Raw genomic sequence first — 19,658 nt, 5'->3', positions numbered from 1 at the left:
TACTAAACATTTACAAAAGAAATAATAACGGCCAGGTGCGGTGGCTCACACCTGTAATCCCAGCACTTTGGGAGGCTTAGGTGGGTGGATCACGAGGTCAGGAGTTCGAGACCAACCTGATCAATATGGTGAAACCCTGTCTCTACTAACAATATGAAAAAAAAAAAATTAGCTGGGTGTGGTGGTGTACACCTGTAATCCCAGTACGCAGGAGGCCGAGGCAGGAGAATCACTTGAACCTGGGAGGTGGAGGTTGCAGTGAGCCAAGATTGCTCCATTGCACTTCAGCCTGGGCGACAGAGAGAGACTCCATCTCAAAAAAAAAAAAAAGAAAAGAAAGGAAAAAAAGAAATATACCAATTCTACATAACTATTTCAGAACATTGAAGAGGAGAAAAATAATTCCCAACTCTTTCCTTGAGGCTGATAATACCCTGATGTCAAAGTCAGACAAAGACATTACAAGAAAAGGAAACAATAGACCAATATGCCTCATACATATAGCTACCACAGTTCTCAATAAAATTTTAGTTCGACGAACCTAAGAATATATAAAGATAATACATCAAGACCAAGTGGGGTTTATCTTAGAAACACAAGGATAGTATAACATTTGAAAATAAATCAATATAATTCACTATATTAACAAACTCAAAAAGAAAACCCATTTGATCATCTCAGTAGTTGCAGGAAATGCATTTGACAAAAATCTAACTCCATTCTGATAAAAACTCTCAATAGACTAGATATAGAAGTTCCTCAACTTGATAAAGGACATCCATGAAAAACCTAGTCAACATCATACTTAATAGTGATTGACTGAATGCTTTTTTCCAAGGAGCAGAGCAGAAAGAAGTCAAGAATATCTGTCCTTACCACTTCTTTTCAACATTGTACTGGCAATTCTTGCCAGTGCAATAAGGCAAGAAAAACAAATAACAGGCATTCATATCAAAAAGGAAGAATTAAAATGTTTCGTTTGTAGGAGAAATGATTGTCTATGTAGAATAACCATTGGCATCTACAATAAAGCTACTAGAATAAGTGAGTTTAACAAAATCACAGGACACCTGATCAGTATGCACAAATGAATTGTGATTGTATAAACTAAGCAATATGCATAAATGAATTGCATTTCTATACACTAATCAATGTGCACAAATGAATTGCATTTCTATACACTAGCAACAAATGATAAGAAATGGAAATCTAAAAAGCAATACTATTTATAATAGCATAAAAACATGAAATACTTAGAGATATATCTGACATTAGATGTGCAACATATGTACACTGAGAACTATAGAACACTGGCAAGAGAAATTGAGGAAGACTTAAATAAATGGAGATATATACTGTGGGCATATGTCAAAAAACTCAATATTAAGATATCACATTTATTCAAATTGGTGTATAGATTCAACACAATTCCACTCTAAAGCTTATCAGGTTTTCATGTAGAAAATGACAAGCTGATCCTAATATACATATGAAATATAAAGGACCTAGAATAACTGAAACAACATTGAAAAAGAAGAGCAAAGTTGGCGGACTAATGGCACCTGATTTCAAGACTTATTACAAATCTGCAGTCATCATGAAACTGTGGTATTGCCATAAATGAACTAATAGATCAAAGGAATAGAATAAAAGGCCCAGACATATACCATACATATATGGGCAACTGTTTTGTTTTGTTTTGTTTTGTTTTTTGAGATGGAGTTTCACTCTTGTTGCCCAAGCTGGAGTGCAATGGCACGATCTTGGCTCACTGCAACCTTCGCCTCCTGGGTTCAAGCGATTCTCCTGCTTCAGCCTCCCAAGTAGCTGGAATTACAGGCATGCATCATCATGCCCAGCTAATTTTGTATTTTTAGTAGAAACAGAGTTTCTCTATGTTGGTCAGGCTGGTCTCAAATTTCCGACCTCAGGTGATCCACCCACCTCGGCCTCCCAAAGTGCTGGGATTACATCAGCCACCACGCCTGGCCTGGACAACTGCTTTTTAACAAAAGCGCAAAGACAATTCAGCAAGTACAAAATAGTCTTTCCTAACAAATGGTGCCAGACAAGTGATGCCTCATAACATATACAAAAATTAACTCAACCTGGTTCTTACATCTAAATGTAAAACTGAAAATTAAAACACTTCTAGAACATAGAAGGACATCTTCAAGAACTTGATAAAACAAGGATTTCTTAGATATGATACCAAAAACATGACCCGTAAAAGAAAATGTGATAAATCAGACTTCAACAACATTTAAAACTTTTGCTCTTCAAAGGACACTATTAAAAGAATGAAAAGACAAGTCACATACTGGGAGAAATTATTTCTGAATCATATATCGGATTAAGGATTTGTATCCAGAACCTACAAAGAACTCTCAAAACTCAATAATAAAAATAAGCAGCCCAATTTTAAAAAATGGGCAGAAGATTTGAATAGACACTTCAAAAAAAGTATACAATAGCAAATAAGCACATGAGAAAAAGATTAATATCATTAGTCATTAGACAAATGCTCATTCAAACCACAGTAAGATGCTATGGCACACCTATAAGAATAGTGAAGAGTTTTAAAAGACTAACCATACCAAGTGTTGGCAAAGACATGGAGCAACTGAAACTTTCACACTCTGATAATGGGAATTTAAAGTGGTACAATCACTATGGAATCAGTTGGGCCGCTTCTTTGAAAGTTAAGCATATCCCTACTGTGTAATCCAATCATTCCACTCATATATATTTACCCTACATAAATAAGGACATTCAGCCACACAAAGAGTATACTTGAAGAGGCTTAGCAGCATTATTTATAATAGCCCCAAATTGGAAAAAACCTCAAATGTGTATCAGCAGGTGAATAGATAAAGTGTGGTATATTTATACAATGAAATATAATTCATCAGTAAATGGATCAACTATTAATATATGCAACAACATAGATGATTCTCAGAATAATTAGGCTGAGTGAAAGACGTCAGATAAAAAATAGTATAGACTGTGTGGTTTCATTTATATAAAATTATAGAAAATGCAAACTAATCTGCATGGACAGAAAATAGATCAGTGGTTCTTGGAGATGGGAGGGTAGGCAGGAAAGAAAGATTATAAAAGGGTGTGAGGAAACTTTGGGGCTATGGGATGTTATTGTCTTGGCTGTGACCATTATAAGCATGTGTACAGAATGTCAAAACAAATCAGATTATACAATTTAAATAGTACAGTTATCATCTTCAGTTTTACTTTAGTAAGACTGTTTTTAAAATTACCCCTTCTTTGCACCTGATGGGTGTATAGGAGACAGCCATCAGAGTGCAAAAATGAACAGTTAGGACATCTCGCAACTGGTTCTGTGAAGCCAGTATTATCCTGATACCCCAACCAGAAAAAGGTGTCACAAGAAAGAAATCAACAGACAAATATGCCTTATGAATACAGATACAAAAATCCTTAATAAAATACTAAGAAAACCAAATTCAGCAATATGCCTAAAGGATTCTACACCATGACAAAGTGAGATTTATCCTAGAAATGCAAAGCTGGTTCAACTGTTGGAAATCAATATAATACACTATTAATAAAATAAAGGACAAACATTATACAATCATCTCAATAGATGCAGAAAAAGCATTTGACAAAATCCAACACCCTTTCATGATAAAAAAAAACACAACAATCTAGGAACAGGAGGGAGCATCCTTAACCTGATGAAGAATATCTGTGAAAATCCCACAGGTATCATCATATTTAATGGTAGAGGACTGAACACTTCCCCCAAGATCAGGAACAAGCCAAGGATGTCCACTGTTACCACTTCTATTCAACATTGTACTGAACAAAATGATTAGAACTAATAAACCAAAGTTTGCAGGATATAAGATCAATACACAAAAAATATTGTTTCTATATATAACATACAAACATCAATTATATTTCTATACACTAGCAATGAACAATTCAAAAATGAAATTAATAAAACATTTCCATTTATAATGGCATCAAAGAGAATGAAATAGGAATAAATCTAACAAAAGAAGTGAAAGAAGCTGGGCTTGGTGGCATGTGCCTATAGTCCCAGCTACTCAGGAGGCTGAGATGGGAGAATCTCTTGAGCCCAGGAGTTCAAGTACAGCCTGGACAACAGTTCAAGACCCATCTTAAAAAAAAAAAAAGTGCAAGACATGTTCACTGAAAAATTCAAAATGTTGATGAAATAAAGGAAAACCCAAATAAATGCAAAGACATCCCATATTCATAGATCAGAAGACTTAGTATGGTTAAGATGGCTGTACTTACCACAAACAGAGCTACAGATTAAATATAATGCCTATCAAAATCCAAGCTGACTTTTTCACAAAATCTGACAAATTGATCCTAAAATTCATATGGAAATGCAAGTGGCCCAGAATACCCAAATGTTGGTCTTTAAACAAGATCAAAGTTGGACAACTCACACTTCCCAATTTCAAAACTTATTACCAAAGTATAGTAATCAAGACAGGAATAAAACCTCACATTTATGTCCATTGTTTTTAACAAGAGTGCTAGGGCAATTGAATGGGAAAAGAATTTTTTTTCAGTAAACAGTGCTGAGACAATCACACAGTCACATATCACATACCAAAGAAGTAAGTTGGACCTCTGCTTCACACCACAGGCAAAACTTAACTAAAAATGAATTAGACCAATGTAAAGGCTAAAACTGTACAACTATTATTATTTTTTTTAATTTTTTTATTTTTTTTTTTGAGACGGAGTCTTGCTCTGTTGCCCGGGCTAGAGTGCAGTGGCCGGATCTCAGCTCACTGCAAGCTCCGCCTCCTGGGTTTACGCCATTCTCCTGCCTCAGCCTCCGGAGTAGCTGGGACTACAGGCGCCCGCCACCTCGCCCGGCTAGTTTTTTTGTATTTTAGTAGAGACGGGGTTTCACCGTGTTAGCCAGGATGGTTTCGATCTCCTGACCTCGTGATCCACCCGTCTCGGCCTCCCAAAGTGCTGGGATTACAGGCTTGAGCCACCGCGCCCGGCCTACTGTACAACTATTAGAAAACATAAAAACACATTTTTATAAACTTGTGTTAGGTAATAGTTTCTTAGCTAAGACATCAAAGGCACAAGCAACAAAAGCAAAGTACATAGATTGGATTTCATCAAAATCAAAAACTTTTGTGCTTCAAAAGGCACCATCAAGAAAGTGAAAAAACTCACAGTAGGGGAGAAAGTATTTACAAATCATATATCTGATAAGGAACATGTATCTCTAATATATAAAGAACCCTTACAACTCAAGAATAAAAAGACAATCCAAATTTAAAATGGGCAAAGTATTCAAGTAGACATTTTTTTCCAAAGGAGATATGCAAATATCCAATAAGCATTTATAAGACAAATCAAAACCACCAAGAGAACCACCAATAGCTCAATAAAGCTATTATCTTTTAAAAACGAACAGGTAGAATTTAGATTAAATGGGACCCTCTCGAAGCCTGACCCCTCAGCCTACCTCCTTCAGCACTGGGTCTTGACCTGCCTGGTCTCATTGTATCCTTCCAGCCCCTTTGGGAGGGAGATGACATAGTATCCTATTTTACAGATGAGGAAACTGAGGCTCAGTAAAGGGAGGTGACTTGCTCCTGATCTTATAATATAAGGCTAGGAGGTTCTAACTGATGGCTTTCTGCTCATGAGCTTGAAGGCCAAGTCCCAAGAATGTGCAATAATGGCAGGCTCCTCTGTCCCCGGGGGGCCCCAGCCTTCCCTTCTTGGCTCAGGCCCCAGCATCCCCCTTTGCCAATTGCTCTCTTAACCTTTTGCAAGATTGGGAGCAGAGGTCAGGAGAGGAGGCCAAAGGTTCCTGAAATTGTTCACACTGGGTTTGAATCTAGCGCAGTCCACAACATGGTGTCTGTGTGACTTTCAGCAAGCTCCTGCCCTCTCTGAGCCTGTTTCCTCATCTGTGAACAGGGGTTATGGTGTGTCCCTGGGTTGATGTGGGAGCATGGAAGTGTGGCGGTACAGGCAAAACATCCAGCACATAACAGGCCCTCAGCGAACTGGGTTATTTTTAGGGGATCCTTCCTTAACAGAGCTTTTCAGGGCCGTGGGAGGAGGCTGCGGGTCCTGTTATTCTGTCCCTTGAAGACCTGGGACAGGAGCTCCTGAGTGTGCAGAGCCTCCCCTGTGGAACTCCTGAGCCGGGCTCTGCTTTCTCATCTGACAGAGGTCACAGGCTCCCCTCGGAGCACAGGTGGACTGGCAGCTATTCTGTGGGCTGTTCACACTCACTTGATTGCCTCACAGAGGAGTCACCAATATCCCTGGAGAGGCTGGGAGGGAAAAGGCAGGCCCTGAGGCCCTGGGTGGCTGGCGGGACATGCTCACCATGACCTCACTTGCTCCATCACTTCCTGTTCTCCCCGCAGGGCGACTCTGGCGAGATGGGCTTCCCAGGAATGGCAGGTCTCTTCGGACCTAAGGTACGGACTCCCACTGCTCACTGTTCCTGTGGGGTCCTATCCATCCACCCCATTCATTCATTTATTCATTCAACAAATATTTATGGAGCACTGAAAACATTGGCTGGAACACAGCCAGAATCAGGCACGAACACCCTCATCCCCCAGTACTCCAGCAGATCTAGGTTCCAAGCCGTTACACGATTACCTGCTCTGTGCCTTGTGCAAGTCACTTAGTCTCTCTAAGCCTTGGTTTCCTCATCTGTAAAATGGGAGCAATGACAGTAGAAGACTTGCAAAAATAAAGACCAGAGGCATATGCCGCACAGCACTGAGCCAGCACACTGCTGGTACCTGCTGAATAATTGTAGGTGTTTCTTACTCCTTCTGGGGCCTCTCAGGTAAGGCCTCTCTTGACAGGGAGGGCAGAGGTTGGCAGACTCTAGGAGTGAGGGAGCTGTGGGGGCCTTTACCCAGCGACTGCCAAGTACAGACAGCCCTTTCTCCGCTTCCCACAGGGCCCCCCTGGAGATATCGGCTTCAAAGGCATCCAGGGTCCTCGGGGGCCACCTGGTTTGATGGTGAGTCCCCTCCCTGCTGTCGCAGCAGAGATGATTGTTCTAGGCCCAATCTTCATCCTCCTCGATTCTTGAGCCCTCTCTGCCCACAGGCTTGGTTCCCACCTTCACTCCTGCCATTCTCGCCAGCTTGGCCCCCATCCTTCCCTCCTTCCACTCTTGAAGCCCACCCCAGGCATGCAGGAGGGGCTCAGGAGATGCATGGCCTGGTCTCCGTTCCACTCCCTTGCGATGCTCGGGCAGCTCTCCACACACTTCCCGGTGTCTGTTCCCCAGGCCCTGGAACAAAGACACATGAGCCTTTCTGTCTCCTTTAGGGAAAGGAAGGCATCATCGGGCCCCTCGGAATCCTGGGACCTTCGGGACTCCCGGTATGTGCAGGGGTTGGGCAGGAAGACTCCTGGGTCCCCTTGCCTTCCTGGCTCCAGATTGACTCTGTGACTCAGTGCCAGTCTGAGCTTCAGTTTCCCCATCTGGAAATGGGGCTTCCCCTCTGGGCCCTGTCTCACTGGGCCATGGTTGGTTGCAGGGTCCGAAGGGTGACAAAGGCAGCCGTGGGGACTGGGTAAGTGGATGGGCTGGGGCTGAGGGGCACAGCACTGCAGGGGTGGGGGAGGGGTGGGCTACCAGGGTGGGGCCATGGCTCAGCCAGGTTCCCTAACTCTCCCCTCCTTCTGTCTCCCTCCAGGGATTGCAAGGTCCGAGGGTGAGTGGGCTGGGCATGAGGGCTGTGGGGCAGGGCATGGGGCGGGCAGCCTGCGTTCTCCTCCTGGTGGCACATTCTCTCCCTCCGGACCTCTGTCATCCCGTCTGTGCCAGAGGAACCATTGTCCCAGGGTCCCAGGTCTGCTTGAGGAGGGACTGGGATGGGGAGAGATGAAGACCCTGTGGACCAGGGCTCATTCCTCTTCTCTTGTTCCCCCAGGGTCCTCCCGGCCCCAGAGGGCGGCCCGGCCCCCCGGTAGGTAACTGAGTGCTGGGTGCATCTTGGACTCCTGGGGTGTTCCTTTGAAGGAGACTCAAGGCTTCACCAGCAGACTAAGCCTTGACCCTGAACCTCACAGGGTTCACATGCTTCTTGTAGCCCACAGACTCCTAGGAGAGTATAGGACATCCCCCAAACATTCAGTTTTCCCTACGTGGGGTAACGCCTAGGGGCCAGGCCCCCAGAAAAGCATAGACCAGCCCAGTGGGGCCCATCAGGCCAGCTTGGCAGGTCCTGCATGCTTTGATGGCCTCCCCGGTCTCCTGACACACTTCCAGATTACAGCACACTGTCCCTGTCATTTGACTGACCCGCTGTCTTCTTTTGCAGGGTCCTCCAGGGGGTCCTATCCAATTGGTAAGTTGGAAACATTCTCTTTTGCCTACTTGGGATAAGGCCTGAGGGGTTCGGGGGGAGAGGTCGCTGGCCCTCTCTGGCCCTGGTGGCTAGAGCCCTAAGCTGGGTCTAGGGATGCCCAGGTCCTTTTGTCACTTCATACTGGAGACTTGGACCTGGAAGCAACAGAAACAGCCCTGGGCCAGGAGGCAGGAAACCTAAGTTTTTGACGTGCCCCTAACTGAATCTGGGAAGATGGTCCAGCCACTGGGTTCTTGGCCCTACCTGTGTACTCCATACACGTAGGCTGATTGCAAGGGTTCGTACATCTCAGATTATGAATCCAAAGAGAGTTGGGGCCGGGCATGGTGGCTCATGCCTGTAATCCCAGCACTTTGGGAGGCCGAGACAAGCAGATCACCTGAGGTCAGGAGTTCAAGATCAGCCTGGCCAACAGGGTGAAACCCCACCTCTACTAAAAATACATAATTCGTCAGGCATGGTGGGTGGCACCTGTAATCCCAGCTACAGGAGAGGCTGAAGCAGGAGAATCACTTGAACCCAGGAAGAGGAGGAGGCTGTAGTGACTCAAGATGGAGCCACTGCACTCCAGCCTGGGCAACAGACCAAAACTCCATCTCAAAAAGAAACAAAAAACAAAAAAACAAAGAGCGTCGGGCCAGGGGGCGGATTGGGGCCCCTGCGTTCCTCCCTGGTGGCCACTGTGGCACTGTCTGAGAGCATGACACCTCCCAAGCCCTGTGACAAGTTCATCCACATTTTACTATTGCACGGTAGCTAGATGACTATTACCATCAGGCCCCGAGAGTGTCCCAGGGCATGGACTGGAGGAAAGACTGAATGGGCCAGGAGCCCTTGAGCCATGTGTCACTCAGAAGCTCTGCTCTCCTTATGCCTGCTCTCACTGCCCCTCCCTCTGCACCGTCCTCAAAGACAGAGTTACAGCCCTGGCCTCTCCTCTGCAGCCTTCCCTTGTCCTTCTCATCAGTAAGAAAGGCAAGGAAAGGAAAGTGAAAAGATCCAGGAAAAACAGAAAATTAGAGGATTTTGCATGTTTTTTTTTGAATAATCACTACTAATACTGATTGAGTGCTTGCTCAATGCCAGACACCATTAGAAGTGCTTTTTTTTTTTTTTTTTTTTTGAGACGCAGTCTTGATGTGTCACCCAGGCTGGAGTGCAGTGGCATGATCTCGTCTTACTGCAACCTCCTCCTCCCAGGTTCAAGCAATTCTCCTGCCTCAACCTCTCCTGCAGCTGGGATTATAGGCATGCACCACCACACCCAGCTAATTTTTGTATTTTGGTAGAGACGGGCTTTCACCATGTTGGCCAGGCTGGTCTTGAACTCCTGACCTCAAGCCATCTGCCCACCTCAGCCTCCCAAAGTGCTGGGATTACAGGCATGAGCCACCGCGCCCGGGTTACAGGTGCTTTTCATGTGTTTACAGGTGCATTCACTCATGTGTTCCTTTCAGCAGTTCTTGTGAGGGAGTTTTATTATCAGGTCCATTTTCAAGATGAAAGAACTGAGGAAGGGAGTTAAGTAGCTTTCCCCAGATTACGCAGTTAGTAAGTGTCAGGTCTGGGATGTGACCCTGAGGAGTAGCTCCAGAGTCCCTGGTTCTGGACCCCAGGCCTGAGCTTTTGCTGTTTTCATGGCAAGACCACAGCTATGTCTCTGCCAACCCCGGTGGTAGGGCCAATTGGGGGTGCAAAGTTATATTAGACCATTATAGTGCGAGCCAAAGGAAAAACATGGGGACTGGGGGCATAGAAAAAGGGGGCCTCCCTCTTCTTAGCCTGGAGTCAGAAGCTTCGGGAGAGGCTTCCCATCACAACTGATATCTGTAGGATGAGTCTAGGGCAGCTTTTCTGAGACACAGCGCAACTGACATTTGCATAATTCTTTGCTGTGAGTGACTGTCCTGGAGGATGTTTAGCAGAATTCCTGGCCTCTAACCATGAGATGCAAGTAGTACCCCCTCCCCCAGCTTGAACAACAAAACTGTCTCCAGATATTGCCAAATATCCCCTGGAGGGGGCATCATGGCCTCTCCTTGAGAACCACTGGTGTAGGAGATAGCCAGATGGTGCATTGAAGGGAGGCAGAAGTCCTCCAGGCAATGAGAACAGCATGTGCAAAGGCCCCATGGCCAGATGGAGCATGGTATTTAGGAACTTAGAAGTACTATAGTGTGGCTGGTGCCAGAGCACATACGAGGAAGAGGAAAGAGACATACATGGCTCAAGGCCACAGTGTTCAAACTGGGTCTTATAACCATGTTGAGGAGTTTGAACTTAATCTTGAGAGCAATGGGGAGCTGTTAGTATGTGGGGAAAGGGAATGGCAGGGTCAGCTTTGACCATCTGCAAAGAGAGGAAAGACCGAGAGTTCCGAAGAGGACATATGACTTGGCTAAGATCCTGCCAGGGAATGTGGCCCTGGGGCTCCCGCTTGATGAGTGTGGAGAACCCTGGGGGGCCACGATGCATACCCTGTCTTTTCCCTGCCCAGCAACAAGATGATCTTGGGGTAGCTTTCCAGACGTGGATGGACACCAGTGGAGCATTCAGACCAGAGGTATCTCCAGGGGCTCTCCCCACCGGGATCCCTTCCTGGGAGAAACACAAATAGATAATGGCCCCACATGTGGTCAGTGCCCTCCACATGGCCTGCATGGAGCATTTCAGAGTCCTGGTCTTGGTGGCATCTCACATCCACAAATGGGGGTTGGTACTGAGGCTCAGAATGGGCAGTGAGTCCAAGGTCCCATGGCCAGTGCAGGCAGAGCAAGGCCAGAAAGAGGCCCTGAGCCCTTGAGCTTTCTCCGGAGGCCTCTCAGAGTCTCCGAGTTCTTGCTGGCTGGAGTCAGGCAGAGAAGCTTGCCCACAGCCCACAGCAGCTTCCCAGGGCTCACTCCCATGTTTCTTCAGGAGCAAGAAGCTCATGGTTAGCCCACGGGGCTCTGCTAAGACCCTGGCCTATGGTCAGCTCAGCTCCAAGACTCCAGGCTGAGAAGGGACTCCTATGTCCTCTAGTCCAGCCTTGGCCTGGAGCCCCCTTTGCGGCCTTGCCTTCTTCACATGATGGGGAACTTGCCCCCAGCTCAGACCTCCTACGAACATTTCTGTTTGTTCCTTGTGCTGGATGCTGAGACAGATGGATGGCCAGTCACAGCCTTGACTTTCACAGGGCTCACAGTCTAGGGTGGAGGACAGCGTGGATGAGCCCCCTACCATCTATGTGGGGAGGTCCACTCTTTCCTGTGGAAAGAGAGGGGGACACCCAGGTTCCAGTGTGGCTGGAGAAGGGAAGCATTTCCTTCCATCTCTAGAGGCCAGTGGTGCCGCACAGGAGAGTGCTGACCTGCAACATCCTTAACAAGATGAAGGAAAGTGGCTCAATTTATCAAGCATCTCCTACCCACTCTGCATTGGCGGTAGAATAGAGGCTTATTTCTCGTGCACATAAAAGTTAATTGACTTGTTGATGAGAGACTTTGGCTACCTGCCAGGGGCTCTGCCCTCTTCCTCTCCCACTCATGGCCCCCAAGGTCACTCCACACCAGGGGGAGGCACCACCAGGGAAAAAGAGTGTAGAGAATTGTGCAGGAGGGTCTCTGGGCCAGGCCTCTATGGGGCTGGCATCGCTCCACTTCCATCCCGTTGGCTAGAGTACAAATAAGGCTGGAAATGTAGTCTGTCCAGGCAGAAGAAATGGATTGGGTGAGCGGCTGCTGGTTTCTGACACACGTCCACACATGCGTGCACACACATGCACACACACACATGACCTCTGCCACCCCCAGTGTAAGGAGGGTTTATTTAGCTCTGATTTGTAGCTCTGGAAGCTGAGGCTTAAGGGAGAATTCTGGCCAGGCTAACCCTGAATGGCCGGCTCTTTAGCATCCGTTGTCTGCTCCTGCCCCCTAGTGGAGAACTGCTCCCTCTCTGAGCTGAAGTCCTCCCAGCGCTTGTGCCTGCTGGCCCCAGTCCCGTCTCCTGGTGCCTCACAGAGACCCTGGCTCCCACCCTAGGGGACCCCAGTGGGGGCTGTGTGCTCCCCAAGTCAGCTCCCCCCAGCACCTCCCCTTCCTCCACAGGCAGAGATTGGGGGCTGCTTTGCAGATAGAGATTGGAGGCTGCTGCCGAGTGTTCCGTGCACCCTCGCCTGCCTTATTCACAGGGCTCTGCCTGTCCCATATCAGAGAACATGGTCTGACCCTGAGCTCTTTTCAAGCCTCTGAGCCATCGTGATAGCCCCTCCTCCTGCACTTTGTCCCTGGCCCATTTTCTTATCTGCAAAATAGAGAGAAGCCCAACCCCTGCTCTAGCCATGACCGTGGAACCGATATATTTCCCAGGTCATGAGAACCTGGGGCTGTGGAGGCTTGGACCTCAGGCTGGACGAGGACCCTAAGGTCCCAGTGGCCACCCTCTCCTCATGACAGGGTTACAGCTATCCGGACCGGCTGGTGCTTGACCAGGGAGGAGAGATCTTTAAAACCTTACACTACCTCAGCAACCTCATCCAGAGCATTAAGACGCCCCTGGGCACCAAAGAGAACCCCGCCCGGGTCTGCAGGGACCTCATGGACTGTGAGCAGAAGATGGTGGATGGTGAGAAAGCTTCCTGCCGGGGGTGGGAGCACCTGGCGTCGGGGAGCTAGGGCAGGTGGAGTATTTGATTTCCGCCTCATTCTGGCTGAGTTTTTGTCCTCGGCGAGACAGATACACTGGCAGTCATTTATTCACTCAACAGTCACAAAGTCTCACAATATACCAAACTTTGTGCTTCCTGGGGTGGGGGGAATACAGAGGAGTGGTCCCAACCTTCCAGAGCCCCCAGATCCACATGCTGGGGATGACCATTTCAGTGCAAAGAGACAAGAGCTCTGGCAGAAAAAGCCCCTGAAGCTGCAAGAGTCCTCACCCCCGGGGCCCATCCTGTCACAGGCTCCTGGGCGAGCCAGGATTTTCCCCCTTTCTGAGCATGAGGACTCTCCTCTGTCTTGTGTGAGCTGATGTGGTGCTGTGAAGGACCAGCTGAGCCAGACAGATCTGAGTTCCAATGTCAGTCCTGCCTCAAACTGGGTCTGTGAGCTGGGGCAAGCCATGGCCCCATCCCGAGCTACCCTTGCCTCCTGTGCACAAGCGGCTGGGTCTAGATGGCCAGTTGTTCCACTCTTGAGCTGCAAAGCCTTTGGCTTCCTGAGAAGGCCAGTGGGGAAGCCAGATGTGAGCAGCAGCGCTGCCCGATGGGGTAGGAGCCCTGACTCCTACCCTCCCCTGGCCAGCCCTAGGAGGAGCCCTAGGCCTGAAGAATCCATTCCACTAGATGATCCCCAGTCCCTTGTGCAAGTGGCCTAGCCTCTCTCAATGTCAGTTGTCTCCTCTGTAGAATGGATACCTCCCAGTAGCAACATAGGCAAGTACTTAGCCCTATGACCCCCTTCTTGGGGCTCTGCCAGCTCTGAGCTCTGCCCAGAAGGTTTCCTTCGATCTCTTGGTTGGAGGAATCCCTTTTCTGCCCACTCACCCTGACTTCATGCTCACCTGGGGCTCGGCAGGTCACAAGATGCAGGGTCCATCTGCAGAACCAAGGTCTGGGCTCATCCCCAGATACGTGCATCACCTCCATCCCACACTGCAGGTACCTACTGGGTGGATCCAAACCTTGGCTGCTCATCCGACACCATCGAAGTCTCCTGTAACTTCACGCATGGTGGACAGACGTGTCTCAAACCCATCACGGCCTCCAAGGTACCCATCAGCTCTCGCACTGCCCCTCAGGCTGTCTCTCTCTATCCCCAGCCTGCCCTGGCCACAACCAACCCAGGTTCTGTTCCGAGCTGTGCCTGTCTTACTGCATGCCCTTGGGAAAGTTTTCTCCCCCGTCCGAGACTCAGTTTCCTTATCTATAAATTGGGAGTGAGTCGGACTAATCTGTGGTTTCCAAACCCTTTCGAGTCATATGATGCTGATGATTCTTTCTTCAAATAGAATCTTCTGCCTGATATCTAAAGCAGAGCAGTTGGCCAAGCTGGCCTGGCTTGGGGAACCATGAATCATCAGCGTGAAATAAAAGAGAAAACTGGCGTGATGTTCAGCTGAAGCATGTTGCATGAATTGTGTATGCAAATACTTAACTCATGTTCAGTGCCTGCGTGCCACGTGCCTGTTTCTGGGCTGAGCATTTTAGGTGGTGGAGGGTCACTGAACAACACACCAAGGCAGGTGGCACATGGGACCTGACAGCTCCCTTGCACAGGGGTCCTCAGTGGACTGTGGGTCTGTAGTTCCACTAAGCCTTCTGAATTTGGGGGCAATTTATGCCACAGTGAGAAGCTGCTCTGGCTTCAGGGGAAAGGAATCCTCCCATTTCATCAGCCACAGCCCCTGGGAGATGGCTTATGCCGACTGGGTCAGACTGACAGTTTGAGAATCTCTAGGAGAGGCAGCCAGCCAGTTGCCAGGTCTTTGCTGGGTCCCTATCATGTGCCAGACCCTCAGCCAGGACAGGGAAGTCAGACTCGAAACTGCCCCTTCGGCCAGAGCTCACTGTCCAGCAGGGACTTGGTGACCTCCACAGGCTCTCTTCCCTGGTGACTTGAAGGTTTTGGGGTCACACGGCAAACCTGCCTAGCAGAGGGGTGAGGCTGGAGTTGGCGCCTGGTTGGCAGCATGAATGCCCAACTGGGTCACCTTCCCCATTAGAAACAATGGCAATGAGAGGCCCTGGCTCTGTGTGGGAAAGCCCTGAAGCCATAAATCCTGCCCGGTTGTTTGTTCTCAGGCCTGCCATTTCCGGCAGCACCCCACCCTACCTCACAGGGGTCTTGGGGCTTAGGAAGGGTCTAGAAAGCACCTCTTATTTCCTCTGCACTCCATGAGCCTCTCAGCCTTGGTCAAAACCCTCTCCCTCGCTGAGCCCCTGGATCCTGGCTCAGCCCAAAGACCCCCGATACAGTAGGGGAGTGGATCAGATGACATCAAGACCTTTGAAGCTCTGGCTCTGGACTCAGGCAGGCCCTTCCCGCTTACACAGCCAAGAACCTGTGAGACCAGCTCACGCAGATCTTAGTTTCCCTGTCTATCAAGGGGGCACACGTCTGGGAGCATATCAGGAAATGCTTGCCCAGAAGGGGCCTATCCCTGTTCCCTCGTTAGAGAAGCAGAGAACTCTTGGTGTGTGTGTTGCGGGGGGCGGGCAGTCTGAGCTGCTCACTGCCGTTGCTTCTCTACAGGTCGAGTTTGCCATCAGCCGGGTCCAGATGAATTTCCTGCACCTGCTAAGCTCTGAGGTGACCCAGCATATCACCATCCACTGCCTTAACATGACAGTGTGGCAGGAGGGCACAGGGCAGACCCCAGCCAAGCAGGCCGTGCGCTTCCGGGCCTGGAACGGACAGATTTTTGAAGCTGGGGGTCAGTTCCGGCCCGAGGTGTCCATCGATGGCTGCAAGGTAACTCTGAGAGCCCCTCCTAGACCTCTCATGTGGGGACAACTGGAAAAACACCTGTTTGGAAAAATGTGTTTCTATTATAAGATTATATCTAACATTTTATACTATAATATATTAATGTGATAGATATAATTTTATCTTTGTGTAATATAACAGTTTTCTAAAACCGTTTTTATTCACTTTCCTCTCTGGGAAGTCTGAGGGGAGGTCTGGGCTGGTAAAAATTCTTGGGGCTGGTAGATGTTGTGCTTACTTGCAAGGCTCTTTCAAAGAAGATATTCTTCTCCCTGCTCCCACCCTAGTCAGGCTAATTTCTTCTCAATGTATGTTTTGGTCATTTTTCATATTCCCTGAACAGGGTGGGTTGTCAGGGGAAGGGAAGACAGAAAGTTGAGAGGAGACAAAAAACAGTTTTATAGGACTAAACAAAACTAAGAATACTACACAGTGTTCATGAGGATGTGGGGAAACCAACAATCTTGCCTGAAGCTATTGGAAAAAAAATAAATTAGTAGAGGCTTTCTGGATAGCAGCTCTAATATATATCCAAAACCTTAGAAATGTACTTATTTTGGGGGGAGCTAAGCTATGAAGACACAAAGGCATAAGAATGGTACAACAGAATTTGGGGACTTGGGGAAAAGGGTGGGAGAGGGGTGAGGGATAAAAGACTGCACATTGGGTACCGTGTACACTAAAGACCTTATTCATGTAACCAAACACCACCTGTTCCCCAAAAACTTATTGAAGAAATAAATTTATATATATATATGAGATGTACTTGTTTTTTGGTCTAGCAATTTTAAAACAATCCTTCTGGAATTTGTTCTAGGGAAATAATTAAGAATGTGCACAAAGATTTAGTTACAGTGATGTTCATGACAGCGTTACTTATAAGAATAAAAAAAGTAGAAGCAATCTAAATGTGCCATATAGGTCATTGCTACAGTGAAATATGGTATAGCCATTAAAAATTGTGAGGAAAGATGGAAGGGAAAATGCTCATGATGTACGATGAGAACCACAATGGATGTACGTGTGCATTTTTCCTTCCGCTTTCAGGTCCAAGATGGCCGCTGGCATCAGACACTCTTCACCTTCCGGACCCAAGACCCCCAACAGCTGCCCATCGTCAGTGTGGACAACCTCCCTCCTGCCTCATCAGGGAAGCAGTACCGCCTGGAAGTTGGACCTGCGTGCTTCCTCTGACCTCTGACCTCTTGGCCCCTCTAGGCCTCATGGAGGAGGGAAGAGGAAGAGGCAAGGGGAGGGTACCGAGGGGCAGATAGCTCCAGGAGAGGCAGCTCCCCTGCCCAAGGGTCCTTGGGCAGACCCCAGCTGTTGTCTGCCCGGTAGAAGTGGGTGGGGGTAGGAGGGGATAGGGTATCCTTGGGAACAATGGATCCCAGCTTAGCCCCAAAGACCAACCAAAGAGCCAGCCAGAGCAAGCTGGACCTGCAACCCGCCTGAGCCCCATGGCCTCTCAGCTCTGCGGCCACCCCCTTCCCTCCCCAGCTTCCTGCCCAAAGAGCCCCACATTCAAGCCAACTTGAGGGAAGGGGGCATCTCGTCAGCTGGTCCCTGCTAGGGAGCTATTGATGTGCAATATTAGAAAGGAGACATGAAAAAAGGAGAAAAGGAAAGACAGAAGTATATATATATATTATTTAAACAAACAAAAAGAAGGTGCGTTACTATTTTTTTTTTTCACCCGGGAAAGAAGTGAGAGGATGGGAAGGAGCAGCCAGGCGTGGGAAGCGGCGAGATCCTCGGGCTGGGGGTGCCCATGTTTGCTACCTCCCACTGTGAAATCGCTGGTGCTCGCAATTGTCTCTCATAGTGTATGTGATTTTTTTAAGGAAGAAAAAAAAACAACCCTATTTAAGATTCTGAAGGTGCTACCATTATTTTGCCACAGACTTTGAAGAAACTTTTGGATGTAGCGTATCATCCGCATCTTTCTCTCCTCCCAATGACAAAGTTTGGGGAATTTTTGAATTTTCTTAGCATCGCCCTTGTGCTCATCAGGTAATCTGCTAAGGAGGAAAAAAGAAAAGAAAAAAGGAAAAAAAAAAAAAGCAAAAACAAAACAAAACAAAAAACCCTACCAGAAACCAGAAGTAGAGGGATTTACCTTATAACTTATGGACTTTGAAATGTCTGTCCTTTTAAGGCAGCAGGGAGGCCTGGGTGTGAAGCATGTTGGCTTGGCCCTTCACGGTCCTGGAGGGAGGTGAGGCTGGCCTTGGAAGGCGTGCCCTGGAGAGGTCTTGGGTGAAGACTTGACCGTGAAGAAACCAATCACAAAAGCGGCATTGGGTCAGGGCTAGCCTTGGAGGTGAAGCATCAACATGGAGCCATCTCAGGAAGCCGCATCACCTCTTCCAAGGCCCTCACTTCCAGGAGCCTGTCCTTGCAAGATGCAATCATCGTTCCTGCTTTTTCATTGTCATTAAATTCTGTAGAAACCCATTGTCATTAGCTCCAAGTGTAAATTTGGGTCAAGGAGACAGAATAATAATGGGAATCTCGGAGTTTGACACCATAGTGACATTCAGCGTCCTCTGAATTGTGCTACATCAGCGAACAAGTCGGCGATTGAATTGGATTTTGAGGTTATTTTAACCTTGGAATTGAGGTTATTTAACCATGGAATTATTTTTATAGAAGGGGAAAATGTATGTGAAAGGCTCTGTTTGTGTATTTCTCTCCTAAAGTTGTGTCTCTTTGGGAATTGGATTTGATTTTTATTATTTAATACCTCACTCTGGCCCGTCCCCTCTCCCATCCCCCCTTCTGTATCTTCGCCCCCCACCCCAGCCTGGACGTTCTGCGTGGAAGTGCATGTTTGTAGCAGCTCGGGCCTCATCTCAGCGCTCGGATCCCTCCTGCCGCCAGAATCCACTGGCCTCTGTCTCATTCTTGGGTTTTCCTGCTGTCCTCGTTTACGTCTGTCCACATGTCAGTGTATTAAACCCCCAATGGGTTCCGTTTCTCCTTTTTCCCTCTGGATTTTAAATAAATATTTAAAACTGAGGCAATGGAATGACACACCTGTGGTCCTGTACTGCTTCTCAAAGCTCGGGGGAGGTTTCTGGCTGGGCTGGGACAGGGACTGGGAGGAGATGCTCAGAGGATGCCATCCTTATACTGTATCCAATACCACAAACTTGGTGGCTTCAAACAACACAGAACAGTCTCTCTCGCAGTTCTGGAGGCCAGAAATTCACAAAAGCAAGTGTTGGCAGGGCCATGCTCCCTCCAAAGCCTCAAGGGGAGGATCTTTCCTTGTCTCTTCCCGCTTCTGGTAGCCCCAGTCATTCCTTGGTTTTTAGCTGCAGTACTTTGGTCTGTGCCTCTGTGGTCACATGTGTTCTGATGTGTCTCTCTGCTCCATCTTCTCTTTATGAGGACCCCAGTCATATTGGATTAGAGCCCACCCTCATGATCCCACCTTAACTTACTTTCATCTGCAAAGGCCTTATCTCCAAATGAGGTCACATTCACTGGTGCAGGGGGCTAGGACGTCAACATATCTTTTGAGGGGACACAATTCAACTCCTAACACACAGGGAGGAGGTACATTGAGGTTAACATGAGCAATTGGTTTTTATTATGATTGTGGTTAATTACACGTAACATAAAATTTGCCACTCCTGACGGTACATTCACAATGGTGTGCAACGTCACCATGATCTAATTTCGTGTTATTTTCTTCACCCCTAAAGGAAACCTGTACCAATTTTAGCAGTCACACCCTCCCCCAACCCCTGGAAAACCACCAGCCTGCTTTCAGTGTCCATGGCTC

At 47.7% G+C, this 19,658-nt stretch overlaps 1 protein-coding gene across 3 annotated transcripts in view; it reads left to right on the top strand.

The window, feature by feature from the left end:
- COL27A1 (collagen type XXVII alpha 1 chain) overlaps positions 1 to 18,901 on the top strand; it is a 161,273-nt gene extending 142,372 nt beyond the window's left edge. For all 3 annotated transcript variants that reach the window (XM_017875934.1, XM_017875935.1, XM_017875933.1), the window contains 12 exons: positions 6,429 to 6,482; positions 6,980 to 7,042; positions 7,357 to 7,410; positions 7,569 to 7,604; positions 7,728 to 7,745; positions 7,965 to 8,000; positions 8,355 to 8,381; positions 10,900 to 10,965; positions 12,836 to 13,004; positions 14,038 to 14,147; positions 15,632 to 15,850; positions 16,913 to 18,901. In XM_017875934.1, coding sequence (XP_017731423.1) covers positions 6,429 to 6,482; positions 6,980 to 7,042; positions 7,357 to 7,410; positions 7,569 to 7,604; positions 7,728 to 7,745; positions 7,965 to 8,000; positions 8,355 to 8,381; positions 10,900 to 10,965; positions 12,836 to 13,004; positions 14,038 to 14,147; positions 15,632 to 15,850; positions 16,913 to 17,059 — 999 coding nt within the window. In that variant the 3' untranslated portion in view covers positions 17,060 to 18,901. The remainder of the gene's footprint in view (positions 1 to 6,428; positions 6,483 to 6,979; positions 7,043 to 7,356; positions 7,411 to 7,568; positions 7,605 to 7,727; positions 7,746 to 7,964; positions 8,001 to 8,354; positions 8,382 to 10,899; positions 10,966 to 12,835; positions 13,005 to 14,037; positions 14,148 to 15,631; positions 15,851 to 16,912) is intronic.
- The last annotated feature ends 757 nt before the right edge of the window (positions 18,902 to 19,658 follow it).

The sequence above is a fragment of the Rhinopithecus bieti genome, unplaced genomic scaffold (genome assembly GCF_001698545.2).
Source record: "Rhinopithecus bieti isolate Rb0 unplaced genomic scaffold, ASM169854v2 scaffold_9997, whole genome shotgun sequence".
NCBI lineage: Eukaryota > Metazoa > Chordata > Mammalia > Primates > Cercopithecidae > Rhinopithecus > Rhinopithecus bieti.
This window is presented reverse-complemented; position numbering and strand designations above follow the sequence as displayed.